A 16,592-nucleotide genomic window follows, 5' to 3' on the forward strand; every position below is an offset into this window, starting at 1 on the left:
TATGTCGATGTGACCCCCTCATGCTGCCTTGCCAAAGCAGGCAGAGGTAAGAAGTTTCAGCACTCCTCTGCTCCCCGACTCATACCACTGAGCACAAGTTGTCACATCATTCTCCCACTCCCTCGCTAAAGCTGGCAGGCAAACACACAAAAGGCACTATCCTGCTGCATCACTGAAGCCAGCTGGCATGCATAGTCCAGGCATTTTCCCCACTGTCTTGCTGGCAGGGGTAAATGATTCCAAAAGTAAAATAAAAAAGTAAAGTAAAAACCAAAAATAAATAAGTGGCATAACATCAAACTAAAAAGTTTGCATAGCAAAAGAAACCATCAACAAAATAAAAAGACAACCTACTGAATGAAAGAAAATGTTTGCAAATCATATGTCCAATAAGGTGTTCATATTCAGAATATATAAAGAACTCATAAACTCAACACCAAAAATACCCCAAACAACACAATTAAAAAATGGGCAGAGAATAAGAATAGATATTTTTCCAAAGAAGACATGAAGATGGGGAACAGGCACATGAAAAGATGTTGAACATCACTAATCACCAGGAAATGTGAATCAAAACCACAATGAGATATCACCTCATATCTGTCAGATGGCTACCATCAAAAAGATAAGAAACAACACTACGTGTGAAAGAGAATGTGGAAGAAAGGAATCCCTTGTGCACTGTTGGAAGGAATGTAAACTGGTGCAGCCACTATGGAAAAAAGAAAACCAAATACAGAACTACCATACAATCCAGCAATTCTGGGTATTTACCTGATGAAAACAGAAACACTAATTCAAAAATATACATGCACTTCCATGCTCGCTGCAACATTATTTTACAATAGCCAAGATATGGAAATAACCTAAGTGTCAATCAAACAATGAATGAATGAAGAAATTGTGACACACACACACAATAGAATATATACATACACACACACACACACACACACACACACACACACACAATGGAATATGACTAAGTCATAAATGGAATGAAATCTTGCCATTGAAAAAATAGGGATGGACCTTAGGGAATTATGTCAAAGGAAATAAGTCAGATATAGAAAGACAAACACCAAATAATTTCCTTCATATGTGGAATCTAAAAAACAAAACAAAACAAAAATATAAAAGAATAAAGAACAGAATGGTGGTTTCCAGAGGGAAGGGGGGTTGAGGAGCGGTGAAAATGGGTAAAGGGCATCAGAACGTGTAAACATTGATTATAAAATAAGTAAGTCATGAGGATATAATGTACAGCATGGCCACTACAGTCGATAACATTGTAGAGCATACTTAAATGTGCCAAGAGAGTAAATCCTAAAAGTTAATTTGGCATGGTGACAGATGGTAACTACAAACATACCTCCTTTCATTTCACTTCACTTTATTGTGCTTTGCAGATACTACGTTTTTTACAAACTGAAGGTCTATGGCAACCTTGTGTAGAGCAAGTCTGTCGGTGCCATTTTTCCAACAGCTTTTGCTCCCTTCATGTCTCTTTGTCACATTTTGGTATAATTCTTGAAATATTGCAAACTTTTCCATCATTATTATATTTTTATGGTGATCCGTGATCAGTGATCTTCGATGTTACTACAACTTGCTACAAGCTCAAATGGTGGTTAGCATTTTTTAGCAGTAAACTTTTAAAATTAAGGTCTGAACTGTTTTTTTAGATATAATGCTATTTCATACTTAATAGACTACAAAATAGTATACACATAACTTTATATGCATTGGGAAGCAAAAAAAATTGTGTGACTCACTTTAGTGAAATATTTGGTTTATTGCAGTGGTCTGTCTGGAACCGAACTATCTATCTCCAAGGTATGCCTACAGATGGGATAATTTTGCAGTGTGTATACAATTATCAAATATTATGTTGTATACCTGAAATCAGTGTAAGATTATATGTCAATTATACTCCAATAAAAGTTTTTAAAGATAACAAATGTCCTTTGAGCATTTTAGATGTACCACTGTCCTCAGCTCAATGCTTACTGTAGTAAATCATCAATCCCTGCTTTGAGAAAAATTTGCTAAATTGACCATTTTAGTTATATCCGTTATGCATTCAATTTGCCAGCATGCTGTAAAATGCATCTTACTCACCTTTACAAGTGCCAGGAAGTTTGCCTGGGCATATGACACAACCAGCCAGCCTGAGCTGTCTGATTAAAGGGGACAGAAATATATTATCCAGCACCTGAGATAGTGCTAGTGACATGGCCTCTGATGAATATGCCAACATCCCCCTCTTTGAATATATGTCCACTGTGGTCCTCAAAGATATGTATTTTGCTTAAAAAATCTCATCTACTAGCCTGTGAACTCCTGAGAATAGTAATGATGTACTTTTCACATTTGTCTCTGCCTTAGGAAATAGCTCCATGTCTGAATTCAGTAGATGCTCTGAAAGAGTGAAAAAGTGAAGAGGATGTTAAAAACTTTTCACTGGCTACTATAACAAATATTTCAAAAATACATCCGTGGAATTTATTGTTATTCATTAGGCATAAATGAATGTTTATGGAGTGAAAGCCTAACACGTGCTATTATCAACCACGCTATGTGCTGTCATGCAACATACCAAGGTGCCTCGCTCTGACTACACTGGGAATCTATCACTCTTTTTCTCTTTTCTGGAATTTAAAATTTAGGAGGCTTAGAGGCAAATAAGAAATGTATTCTGTGAAGGCCAACCAAGTCATGAGAATAGATCTGCTAAATATTAGCTGTCACTAGCCAAAAAGCTGAATTTAATATTTGTTTATTAAATCCAGACCTATGGGTTTCCCAAGCTTGCATCTTTCAATACAAATTACATTGAAACCTTAAATATTTGGGGAAAAAAGACTGGAAAGAAGCCAGCTATCTCATCAGAGGCAGAATGCCATTCCCTGGAATCACTGTTTATTCTATACCTGAGCTTAATTTAACATCTAGTTGGTTGGAAAATTCAGGGGGCAAATTAGTCTGGTAACCACACTTTGGTAAAATTTCTTGGAAATATGGTCACTAAGAGAAAAAATGTTTAAAGTGCATGCTTTACTGAAAGTCAAAAATTTTAGCAGTTTTTTGGCATGATATACTGGCACTGAAATCATGCAAAAAATTTAAATGTGTGTTAAATAAGTTAATTAGAAATAAGCACTTATAAATCACTTGGTTATATCAAAAAGTTGGTTACTCCTAGAAAGTCCAAGTCTTATCTAAATATCATCCAAATCGGATATGGGTGAGACTCAAGGTGTGATTCGTTCTGAGGCAAATTGCTCTCTAGCTGTGAACCTATGCAACCAAACAAGTTCTGTACTTCCCTGGAATACAATGGTGGGGCAGGCACAGAATAGACATTCCATTCCAAAAGGGTAAGAGAGGAAAGAAGAAAAGAGGGACAGGTCCCAGGAATGTCCAAGACCAAACAGGACCAAAACAACATTAAACCTTAAGGCTTAAGAGTCATCTTTGACTTACTGCTCTGTTGAGAGCCATTGGGCTGTCAAAATCACCCCAGGGCTCAGCAGGAAGACCTACAGAGATACTCTGCCTGGGTTGCTAGGCTCTCTGGGTCTGGCATCCATGATTCTTTCAGGTGGCTCTGTCCTCTGAAATCTAGGGCCTGTGATGATGGAGACAGGGGCCATGGGGTCATCACCAAAGTTTGTTGCCTGTGCCCTTTGGAGGAAAAACCACTGAGGGCTGTGCCACAGGGGTCCACCAGAGCACAGGGGAGTCAAGAAGCATGGCACCAGAGTGCAGATCTGAGCCCTAGATGTGAGGTGGTACCAGATAGCTGGCACATTGATCAAACATACTAGTGGTCCCTTCTTTGAACTATTCTGTTCTCCAGCCCCTTGCTCTCAGGTCTTGCAATGGAAGGGGCAGCTCTGTATATCTCCACATCCCCTTCAGGGGTCATTCTTCATTGTCCTGGAAAACGGTGCCTGGCTTCCCATCAGATGGCTGATCCACACTAGTCACCTTAGCAGTCACTTACCATGCCATTAGTGTTCTCGTTTTTTTTTGTTTTGTTTTGTTTTGTTTTTGCAATATGGATACACTGAGAATTTTTCTAATCTTAAAATTCTGCTTCCTTGTTTCTTAAGAAATCCATCTTTAAGTTCATTCTCTCAGCTTGAATTTTACTTTAAGCAGTCAGGAGGAGCCAAGCTGTACCTTTAACCCTATGCTTGGAAATTTCTTCAGATAAGTATCCCAGGTCACCACTTACAAGTTCTACCCTTCACACTAGACCATGCGCACAATTCGGCTCCATTGTAATAAGGATCCTCTCTCCGGTGGTTTCCTATGATTCCTCCATGAGACAAAGGTCCTCACGTCTTTCCATCTCAGACCTCATCAAAATGGCCTTTGTTATCCAAATTTCTATCAACATCCTGTTTCCGGTTAGTTCAGTATTTTCTAGGAAGATTGAGGCTTTCTCTACAGCTCTCCTTTTTTTCTGCGCTCTCATCAGAATCATCTTTAAAATACTGTTCATGGCAATCTCGGCTTTTTCTAGCATGCACCTTAAAACTTCCAGCCTTTGTTCCTCAACCAGTGCCAAAGCCAGTGCCACACTCTTGGGTATTTATTATGCAGCACCCTCTCTTCTCAGCAACAATTTCTGTCTTAGTCTATTTGGGCTACTGTAACAAGAATACTGTAGACTGAGTGGCTTAAACAACATTGATTTCTGATAGCACTGGAGGCTAGGATGTCCAAGATCAAGGTTGGCAGATTATAAGGGCATTAATCCCATTCATGAGGGCTCCAACCACATGACCCATCATCTCCCAAGGGCTCCACTCCAAACACTATCACACTGGGGTAATTCATAAATGTTGGGAGGTGGGATACAAACATTCAGTCTATTGCAAAGACTCAATCACAAGTCACAAAATAACAGTATTTAACTACAAACCATATTATTTTATTTAAAAGCCAAAACCAATATGATGATGTATAAAATACACACATCAGAGAAAAGCTGGTTTTTAAATCAGTCTGATCGACCCTACACAATGAAATATTGTTAAAAAATATAAAAATTATAATGTAAACTGTAGTATAAAAATATAAGAAACACAGCATTATTTTAAAGAAATTATAACTGTAAGAGATATATTAATACTACAAAAACTTTAAACAGAAATTTAAAGTGTCATATGCTCAAAATAATTTTTTCTTAGTACTATGCATCAGGTCTTAGAGTGTAAGGATGTAGCAAGTAAAAATGAAAAGTTTATATAGATAAACTTTTTGAATACTGTAGTCTGATTTCCTATATAAAATGTCAGACATCATAAGAAATAATATATCTGTCCATTGCAGACTACAACTGCCTTTTCAAATATAAAGTAATTACTATTTTAGAAAGCAGCAGCTTTTACATGTTCTTAAGAAAACTAGGAGTAGGACATAAAAATGACTATTACAAGAAACTGAGTAAAACAAACTTTACCATGAAAAGACAAATATAATTTAAAAATGAGGCACCTCTCTTTCACTTCAAGATGAACTGTGAATGAAGGCCTTCATCTCATACCTTAGAACAGTAAGGTTTGCTTTTTTTAAAATAAGGAGCAGCAGAAGATTCCACTCTACATACTAGCTGTGTTGAAAGTATGTGTTCTATCCCGTCCAGATAGAAGCTAAAGTGCAGTAGAGGCAAGTTGGTTTATCAGTGTATTCACTAACACACTGTGCTTTTAACTAGTTAATACAAACAAATACAATTTATTCTTTAATTATGTTGATCCAAATGATCCTTACCAATAAGCTAGAGATCCCAGAGAAGTGGAATGTTTGCTTTGTTTTATCATTTTCTTTGCATAGATACAGATTTATCTATAATTAAACAAAAATCAGCAAAGCAATATTAAGCAGTGTCTATGTTTGTAGATTTTTCTTTTACAAAGCACTACATAGAATGCCACATTTCAAAATTTAAAAATGAAATTCTAACTCTTGCAATTCAAACAACCTGGTAAGAAGTTCCTGCTGTGGCTCAGCGGAAACGAATCTGACTAGTATCCATGAGGAGACAGGTTCGATCCCTGGCCTCGCTCAGTGGGTTAAGGATCCAGAGTTGCCATGAGCTGTGGTGTAGATTGCAGATGTGGCTTGGATCTGGTGTTGCTGTGGCATAGGCTGGCGGCTACAGCTCCAATTTGATCCCTAGCCTGGGAACTTCCATGTGCTGCAGGGTGGGGCCCTAAACAAAACAAAACAAAACAGCATGGTGACTATCAGGGATCTTGAAAGATAAATAAAAAAGCAATCATCTCCTCTGTGTTGTATCAAATATTTACAAAGGTTCAACAGGCAATCCTAGAGATCTGACCAAACATATTTTATATGGAAGGCCTCTATGACCAAGAAACGCTAAATGCAAGCTTCTCATAAGGGCACGTGTAGCTCCTGATTTCTCAGAGATCTAGATTGGTTATGACTCTGGTCACCTCTTTTCCTGATTGTCTGACCCTATGTTCATACAGAGGTGGTACCTGATTGTCTATGTTGGTAAATGAGGAAATAGGCATGGAAAATATAACCTTCTGATATAAAAAACAGGTTTTACTTTGTAAGAAAATAAACATTTCCATTGAACCTTTTATAAACTTTGCAAAATGAAGTTTTGACATGTGTGCACAAGTAAAATATTCCTTGTGCAATAAAACATGGTATTTCTGCCTGCTTTCCTTTCTGTTCTTAACAACGAAGCCTATCATTCTCTTCACCTGGTATCATATTTTCTTCAGTAACCAGACATGCTGATGGAGAGGAGAGGGTTAGAGATGGAAGCTATTATTACTGTATCTTGACAAAGATGGTTCTAAAGGCCCACCATTTTACTATCAATTAATGTGAGACTTTGGGTTTCATTTTCCTTTATCTCATATTAAAGTGTTTTCAAGCTCATTGTGTATGTTTACTTCACTAATGAATCATAGCTTTTGCAGGATAAACTCCTAGTCTACCAAGTAGACATGTAGACAGATACTCAACTGAAACACGTTTAAATTGTTATTACACTCTCAGCCTACCTGTCAAAGCTAACACACAATAACAATAACCTGCAAGAACAGATAAACATATTTGCAAATAACTGAAGGTTGACTGTAAGCCTAATCAACTTTTCTAATTTTTTTTTTAATTTAATCATAACTTCTGACTTGCAGTGTCCATCAATCAGGATGAATGGGATGAACGTTGTGGTGGAGAGCTTTCAAAATACATGAAGTCCTGAAATTGGAAAAAGAAATATATTTATAGCTATAGAGACAAATAGAGAATTAGGCAGATAAATAATTATAAAAAGAATGCAGATAGATAATTGGGTGCAATGCACAGAATGCTATTCTTTATAATTTATCAAGTGATCCCCTCATCCCAGTTAAGAATAAACCAAACTCATGAAATCATCAAGAAGAGAACCTAATCTGAAGAACAGTAATTGCAAATTTGAAACTGTAGACAGTCAATAAGTTTTTCATTTGGGGTACCAGTTAAATAAATTTTCATTATTGAAAGGAGGAAAAACTTGATAATCAACAGTAAACTTGTTAAATATACCAATTTTCATAGGTTAATTAGGTTTTTAAGGTAAATGCTATCAATTTTATTTCTATGCTTTACTGATGAATGTTAACCATTAAGCAGGCAGGAATACAGCAAGAGAACTACACCTAATAAATCTAGGATGGCACACCACCAAGGACTATGCTGACAGAGGAGCAGTAGGTGAAGGGGGAAAATGCCAGCTTTAAAGTTATTTCATTAAGAAATCATAGGACAGGCATAGTTAAATCATAAGAATGATAAATAACAGGAAATAACAACAGTTCTATCCACTGGATGCCAAGTATCTCCTGGCCCCTTTCCTTATATGCAGATAAGGAAACTAAGGCTTGCAAGTGTTAGACACTTTGTAAAACATGTAACTGGTAAGTGGCAGAGACAGTTTTAAACCACACTACACTGCTTTGCATCAGAAAGAATAACTCTATCAGTACAACTCAAAAGCAAAAGGCTTACAATGAGGAAGCAAGCTCCAAAAATCATGGCTTTCATTTTCACGTCTAGGTCTATGGGGAAGTGAATTTCAAAGTGGTCAGCATCGCTCATTGCTGATAATACACCATTCCATTTCCGAGTAATGCTGCCAATACTGGATACACCATCAAGGGATATGACCTAGGAAGACATGAATGTAACTTTATGATGACTGAAAGGTGAAATACATGCTTTATTCTGTTTATAAGCACACAAAGACAGTGGTAGGAAATGAATATAGGAATAATATAATTTCAAAGAGCAAATTATGGTCAAAAAGTATTAAGTGCCTTGCAACTGGTTAATAACTGAGTTGGGGTATATCTTACAATTCTCAGACCAATGTTTTTTCTTCATTTTCTAATGAGTTATTAGAGAACCTATCAGAGGAGGTATGATTGAATTGATTTTGAAATTCTTTTCAAAATGGTGATTGGGGGTCTTTTCCAGTTAGGGAAATATGTTACCATAAGCAAGATGGTGTATCTCTTTGCACTATGTAAACTCCATTTACTCTCTTGGGCTTTTGTGGGCCAAATCCATGCTGTCTTCTTAAATTACATCGGAATCCCAGAGGGCTTCAACTTCTGAGGGAGACCCTGGCACTTGCCACAGGAAATACCTAAATATTATCTTCTGGTGATTAGAATGATCCACACACCCTGCCCTCAAAATCTGGCTTATCTACATTTTCTATTCACCTATGAAGGTCTTTTAATAAATAAGTGATGGTTGATACAGTTATGTAAAATGAGAACTTAGGAAAGTTTATTGGGTGTCACAGAAAGTATAGAAAATTCCTGGGCCAGGGATCGAACGTGCACCACAGCAGTGACAATGCAAGATCCTTAACTGCTAGGCCACCAGGGAACTCCCTGAATGAGCAATTTTAGAATAAGAGTCTTGTTGAATTGCAAGGCATTTAGAAAGAACTCTTTAAGAAACCCAGGAACCTCCTCTGTCAGAATTACAGGGCAATAAACAATCATCCTGTAGCTACTGAGATAAAGGTAAAACAGGAGAAATTTTATTTTTCTAGAAAATGTTATAAGCAACTATAAGTTTAATAATCCATGTTTTCAGTGTTATCTTATTTCTTGAGGATGCAGACAGACTTCTGTCTTGCAAATAAGCAATGTGTTCAACCTCAGAGGGGCTCTATTTATTCCGTAATATGTAGGTTACTACTTTCACTGCTAAGTACCCCAGCATACAAAAGTTACTGGGCCAGGGACCAAACCTGTGCAAGACAGTGACAACACTGGATCCTTAACCACTAGGCCACCAGGGAACTGCACTTTCTTTCTATCTCTATCAAACACTGAATCGTAATAAAAGAACTCCCATTTGGAAAACACTAAGAAACTGCCTAAGAATTATTTGAAAATCTTTTGACATCAACTGTTTAGCTAATTCTTTCCTCATACTACTCAATCATACACAAAAAAATCATCTAAAACCATACCATTCTGAGGTCTGTTAATACATATAGAAAAAAATAGGAGAAAAATTATTTTAACATTAAGTTACCTCAAAAACAGAATCTGAGCCACATCCATAGGTTGAGCATGGCCCATACACTCCCATCATATCTTCTTTCCTCTCGTTCTGGATGCTGTAAACTGCCCTGCACAGGTTCCAGTGTTCGGCAACAAAGCCAATGGTGACGCCAGGAGGACACTGTACCTCCAGCTGCAAATGAAGCAGTGACAGAGGTGAAGATGCTACATAAATATGTATACACATACACACCATCCAGATGTGTCCTTAATTCATTCAAGGGAAACTTATCGGGAGAAAGTCTTCCATTTTCCTGGACTATTTCTTAGGGTTGTATTTCATTTGAGCAGCCTTGAGAGTGGAGGTCATGTTCCCTTTGGGACAAAATTACTGCTTTTTATAAAACAATCATTTCCCCAAGCTCAGTGTTCCTCAGCTGTATATGCAGTGTCTGCTTGAGATCCTCTGAGTCATCCCTGTAGAACTTGGGGATGAGGTAACGTCCCTACATGTGCTGGTGCTCCCAATGCTTATTTACTGTGCCATAATGTTCTTTGTCCCTGACCTAGGGGTCTCATGTCTTCTGGACAACCCACGAAAAAGCAGCAAGTCAGCTTCTTAGATTTACAACTCAGACATGACAATTGTAACAGAAAACAAAAGAGAAAAGAGGCATTCTGAAAATCCCATGCAGTGAAGACAATGGCATGTGTGTATAGGTATAGGGTAAGAGGTAGAGATATACCTCAAACATAAGACTGTTATTACAAAGACAGTAATGACAAAGGAGTAAGCTACTCGACAAATGCTAATATTCACTGAGCTCTATTTCATTGCCAGGCACTGTGCTAACACAGTTGAAATCTATTTACTTCATAATCCTCAAAAAAAAATCAGCCTACGAGATAGGTACTATTAACAGTTCCATTTTACAGGCAAATAAATCAAGGCACAGAGAAGACTGTAAATAAATTACTGTTATAAATTACAGTATTCGATGTAAAATTTAAATAACCTAGTAATCCTATGAGGTATTGTTCTGCCCAGTACATGTATTAAGAACACAAGCTCAAACAGGTTAAGTAAATTACCCAGTTTTCAGAAGGCGACATATCTGAAATTCAAGTTCTCTTAGATCTCTCTCTAAAACAGTTTTTCTTTTCCTTGTAACAAAGACATTGCTCAAGTTATAGCTCGGTACATCTGCTTTCTCATTCAAGCAGCTACCAAGTATAATACCATCCTTGGACACTTAATCTTTTTGAGCCACCCTTTCTTTACCTGTAGTAAGGTATCAATTATGACAGCTAGAGCAAAAATATTTGAAGTTCCTTCGCATTCTAAAAGTATGTTTACATTTAGTGTTACCTTATTTGGGGATATGCAAGAACACTTAGACAAAAGTGTGTTCTAGGTATCAGGCTAATTTCTAGTTTAGCAAATATAACTGATAGAATTTTGACCATTGACTAAGTAATTATAGTTTGTGCTTGCCCTCACTCCCCAAGCAACACCCAAAGACACAAACCCACAAGAAAAAAATGCCTTTGTGATTTTCTGTTTGAAATAACAAAATCAAAATACATTTGAGACAATGTGGCTTCCTTCCCCCCTCATTATCTTATTTCATTCTAACTATGCCATGAAAGTCCCCTCCTGTGCAGTTTTGGAAAGAGCACAACTATGTAGTGAAGAGTTGGATTAGGAAGAAACAATGGTTGAGACTTCTGACCTCTTGTCTGGTGGAAGGGCAACAGAAGCAGCAGCAGCTGCATCTAAAAGGTCTCTGCATTGTCATGATTTCTCGGCCCATAAAGTCAGTGACCCGGAGCACGAAGGGCCTCAGTGTCCGATATGCATTCCTGGTGTAGTCATCTGTGTCTTCATTCACAAAGTAAACCATCTGGTCCAGGTTGTTTTTAATATCATATCTATTATTAGTTTCAAAACCTGTTATTACTGAAAATAAAATGAGAGAGCCATCTTATTTTAGAAGCAGTTAAAATGGGCCTTGTGAAGTCCTTTTGTGGTATTTGACAGGGGCTTAAAGCAAAATAGCTTTTTAAAATATTTCAAGTAATAATATGCAATTATCAGAATGCCAAAGTAGTTGATATGCCCCATAAGTATGTACGTACTTTTGAAATTTTAAAGTACTTCTTTTAAGAAGTTCAGTGTAAAATACTTTTTATAACCTTTCTGCATAGAAACAAAGATTAGGAACAATATTCCTGGAGTACCTGAATTCAGAAAACCTTAATTATAAAACCATTTCAATGAAATTATAAACTGCAGCATGAATTAATCAGCTCACGAAACATGCTAGATGCTCAGAGTTGTTACTAATCGCAAATAAATACACCAACCAAGAAAAGTCAAAGGCTCTATGTGGCGGTCAAATGAATGAAATGAATGTATAGCTCAGGCACAGTGAGGGTCAGGAATCTTGTGAGGATGAATTGAGAACGGGTATTGTGTTTACTGTGATTTCTTTTTACTCCCTCAGCACCAGACTTCAGCAGATGGAGATTCTACGTCCAGCTCTGCCACTGATTAGCTAACTAGAGGGCCCGTGACTAACTCATATAGTTTCTCTCCTTCTTTTCCTCATCTCTGAAAAAGGTACATGCAGAATTTGAGATCAGTAAATTCTAGGAGAGTCAGCCAGATAAACTACAAGTCCTTTTCAAGTCTAAGGGCTTATGTATGATGTGTAAATAGGATTATACTATGTCTCTTTATTACTTTCTAAAAGATAGGGTAATAGAGGATAGTCTTTTCTCTGCAAACCAATTAAAAAAGATGACTATAAATAAGGATCTAAATATTGGATAATACAAATTTCTACTGGATTCAAATCCTGCTGGATATTACAAAATTATACATACTTTCCAGGGGTTCAAAATGCTGAAGAACGTGTATGTTGTCCAACTGTTGGGATAGAACAAAGCAATTAGGAAAAGTAGAAATAACAGAATCAAATAAAACCAGTGTTAGAAAAGACACTAAGATAAAAATTAAGTTATCAATTGACATAAAATTATCTTTTTGAAAGTGAACAGAATCAAAAATATTTTCATCGAATGAAATTAATGTATCTGCACCTGATCAGATTATTAGCATAGCTCTCCAGATAGAAAAAGTAGGTTCCACCAGTTCCACTGTAAAATATTGAAACATTTGTCTGAAATATCAGAAAATCACCTTCCTGCTACAGCATCAAGAAGAAGCTGTGTTGACATAGATCATTTCTGGCTCAGTTCCTACTCACTGATACCTCCAATGTGTCACCTGCTGACAGCAGCTGTCAGGAAGTTCAGGATAGTTTAACGTGGACCAGCCATAGGGAAGCCAATTTTCTCAGTGGCTCAGGGAGAGCAAATCAGCCAGGGTGGACCTTACATAGGAGTGTCCAATTTTAACTCATTTCACAGATACCTCTGAAAGAGTTTATCACGCCAACATCCATTCATTTGAGCTGCTAATGCCAGGGTCTTTCCAAAGTGCAAGCTTCACTAGGGGAGGGACCAAGAGAGCTGAAAGCATATAAATAGGATTAGGGCAAAGGAGAGGAAACTTTCAGGGATGGGATCCCTTGAAAAGGGAGGCTGGGAATACTATTAGATAAATTTCTACCTTAACTCTACTTAGGAATCACTGTAAAGACAGAGAGTTTGGCTCATTATCTGTTTTACTTGAGAACATTCTAGCAGAGAGGAAACCTCTTTGTGGACAGACTAATCATATATATTTAATTTTAGATAATTTAGATCATTAGATCATTCCTAATCTCTGAGCCCAGAACATTGCCTGAAATGCCATATTTTACCAAATATTTTCTGAATATATTAATAAATGAACACTAAATGCAAGCGGTAATAAATAAAATTTAAAATAATATAACTGTACATGAATGTCTTGTGGTTTGATTGATTACAGGATACAATTTGCCTTTCATTAAAATTTTTTTCTTTTATGAAAACACAAGCAAGTGAGATGGTCTAAACATGTCTTATAAAATATCACAAGTGGCCACTAGGGGGCCTTATAGCCCTTTTGAAAAAAAAAATCTAGACTGCTAACATCTGTAAGTAAAAAGTAAAAATATTCACTGCTTGGTAAAAGCTTCCACTGCTGAGCAAAATAGTCTAAAGGAACAATGCTTGTTAACATGAAAGAACTTTGCCCAGTAAGATACTACAGTTGTTAAGAAGCGGTTCTAACAATGTGTGGAGTCACTGGCTAAGCCAATACTCTAGAAATAATATAAACCTATTACTCTGAATGTTAAAGAGTCAGAGTAGGCCTGGTAATGATTGCACATGAGATGGCATAAAGACTGGGATAAAGAAAATGCTGGAGTTCTCTTGTGGCACTGTGGGTTAAGGGTCTGGTGTTGTCACTATAGAGGCTAATGTTGCTGCTGTGGTATGAGTTTGACATCTGGCCTAGCAACTTCCACATACCATGGGCATGCCCCCACACCCCACCCCCCAGAAAAAAAGAAAAAAACGCCTAGTTCTGTTTTCCACTCAGACACAAGGTGCTTTAATAATATCCACACAGCTATCATGCACTGGCTATGTCCTGTATGCTTAAAATATTAGGCGTACTACAAACTTTATCTCATTAAAAATTCTAACAACCCAATAAGGTATATATCACTAGAAATGTTTTACAGATGATGAAATTCAAGCACCAAGAGCTCAGAAAAGTTACTCAAGGTAGTAGAGTAAAAAGGGAGTAGAGCTGGAATTAAATTGCCTGGCTCTAAACCTGTTTTGTTTCTTTTTCATTTATTTTTTTCATTACAAACATTCTGGAATGGGAAAAGAGGATTCATAAAATATGTTCATTGAGCTTCTTTCAGAGTAATAGAAGAAATTAATATTTGTTTTTTCAACATTTAAATGAGCAACATTAAAGCTGTATACTTTTAAAAACAAATGACTCATATATTGGATTTCCAAGGAAAATTTCTATATTTATCAAGTCTAAAAAGGAAACTTTCTGCAACTAGAGATTATCATACTAAGTGAAGCAAGTTAGAAAGAAATAGACAAGTGTCATATGATATTACTTACATGTGGAATTTAAAATATGGCACAAATAAACAGATCTACAAACAGAAATTGGCACAACACTGAAAATCAACTGTACCTTAATAAACAATTTTTAAAATTAAAAAAAGAATAAACTTCTGAAACGATTAATTTATAAGCATTTTATAAGTGTTTCCAAAATAATGTAGGGGTTTACTCTAGCAATTTACCTGAATGACTGGCTTTGTATTTCATCAATATTTTGCCAAACAATGATTTAATGAAGTTTTTAGTTTCAAATCAAATTTTCCTGATGCAACTGGAATCTTACCAGATCTTACTTTCAAAGATCAACACTGTATAACATTGTACCAATGATTTTCAATGCACAGGATTAATAGTATATAAAACTGAAAAGAGAAACATGTCAACTACAAGGAACATTTGTTTGACTATGTAGGGACATATGCATTAAACTGGCAAGTCCTTGCTTATCATGCATTTCAACCCTTACTTTTTCTAAAAGTGAAACATGATTTAGTAGTTTCTAAGGGATTTGTAATACTAGATTTATCTTCTATTTATTGAGCAACATTTTTGTTTCTGAGATGGGTTTTTAAACAATACCATTCAGTACGCAAGCTTGACATATTGTTCCAATTACTGAAATGGATGTCCTGGTCCCAGATTGTTCATATAGATGGAAATTAGGGAGTCACTGTGTTGTGGAAAAGGGTTTACTGGAACTTGGCCTGAAACAATATTCTTGGGGGTCCCCTATTTTTAGTTACATTGTGTTGGGTGGTGGCAAGAATGGCTGAAGAACACCATGGTGGTGAGAAAAAGCAACAGGCTGAGGCACTGAGTCATTCCCTCATTGTCTACTGTGCTGCACTTTGTAACGTTGCTTTTCTTCATGTTAACCCTTTACTTCTAAACAAATGACACCCCAGTGAACAAGTTGGATAGCTTTTCTTCCAATTCTACTCCTATTTTTTAAACTGCCCTCAACAGAACATCATGAATATCTTCAACATACTCACAAAAACCATACATCCTCACAAAAACCATATCCACTCCACTAAAAGATTTCTACACTCTTGGTTCCCCCTTCACATTCCTGAAATTATACCACCTGAATTCCTGATATTATACCACCACTCCTACAGTCTCGTAAACTAGACATGTCATCGCTGACCCATCACCTTTATCCACTCTGTCGAGTTGGATCCCTGGTCATACTTGGTAGAAAAATAAATCTAGGTTTGTGTGGAGTACCTGAGCTAAGTATTCCAGGCCTGGTGGACAGTTTAGCATGAGAGTTGGCATTGGCATCCATACTACTGGCACGGAATGCTGCGGAGCAGGATATTTTCCAGGCTGGTACTGGATAGGATGACGACCACCAGTTGGCAGGTACAAGGGGAAGGTACTGGGCTGATGTGGACTGTAGTATCCCATAGGCAAGCCTCCGGGGTAGCATGGAGGTAGAGGGGCAGCTGGTCCAGGGGGCCCTGTGTCCAAAAACAAAGGAAAGTGTCATACCTTATTAACACTACAACGCACTGGACGTTAGCATGACGTGGAGATGATACAGATGACATGACCTCCACTTAAAAATAACATGGTATTCCATTTTGCAAGTCTATAGGGTGTACCAAAATGTACTAAGGGGGTTTACACATTAACTCATTTAATCCTCTTTAACCTTGTGAGATAATTGTTCCCATTTCAGAGATATAGAATGAAATATCAAGTTAACATGTTAGTCTCTAAGCATGTGGTTCCTTCTTTGGAGATAATACACTGACTTCCTTAGGTTGTAGAGGATTAGCACAAGGCCTAGTATATAATTAGCACTGTAAATTTTTTGTTACTATGTTTACTGTTATTATTGTTTAAGGTCAGGAAGATAATAACTTCTACTTAACTTCAAAGGGATTCTTTTAATGACTGCTATCTAATACCAGAAGAGTTTCA

The 16,592-nt window shown here is 36.9% G+C and overlaps 1 protein-coding gene across 9 annotated transcripts in view; it reads right to left on the reverse strand.

Annotated features, from left to right (window-relative positions):
* Nucleotides 1-6,309: 6,309 nt before the first annotated feature.
* PLSCR4 (phospholipid scramblase 4) overlaps nt 6,310-16,592 on the reverse strand; it is a 30,333-nt gene continuing 20,050 nt past the window's right edge. For all 9 annotated transcript variants that reach the window (XM_047784223.1, XM_047784174.1, XM_047784207.1 and 6 more), the window contains 6 exons: nt 15,891-16,126; nt 12,459-12,501; nt 11,303-11,529; nt 9,601-9,762; nt 8,053-8,211; nt 6,310-7,260 (listed from right to left, as the gene is read on the reverse strand). In XM_047784223.1, the coding sequence (XP_047640179.1) occupies nt 7,207-7,260; nt 8,053-8,211; nt 9,601-9,762; nt 11,303-11,529; nt 12,459-12,501; nt 15,891-16,126 (881 nt within the window). In that variant the 3' untranslated portion in view covers nt 6,310-7,206. The remainder of the gene's footprint in view (nt 7,261-8,052; nt 8,212-9,600; nt 9,763-11,302; nt 11,530-12,458; nt 12,502-15,890; nt 16,127-16,592) is intronic.

Source organism: Phacochoerus africanus, chromosome 1 (genome assembly GCF_016906955.1).
Source record: "Phacochoerus africanus isolate WHEZ1 chromosome 1, ROS_Pafr_v1, whole genome shotgun sequence".
NCBI classification, from domain to species: domain Eukaryota; kingdom Metazoa; phylum Chordata; class Mammalia; order Artiodactyla; family Suidae; genus Phacochoerus; species Phacochoerus africanus.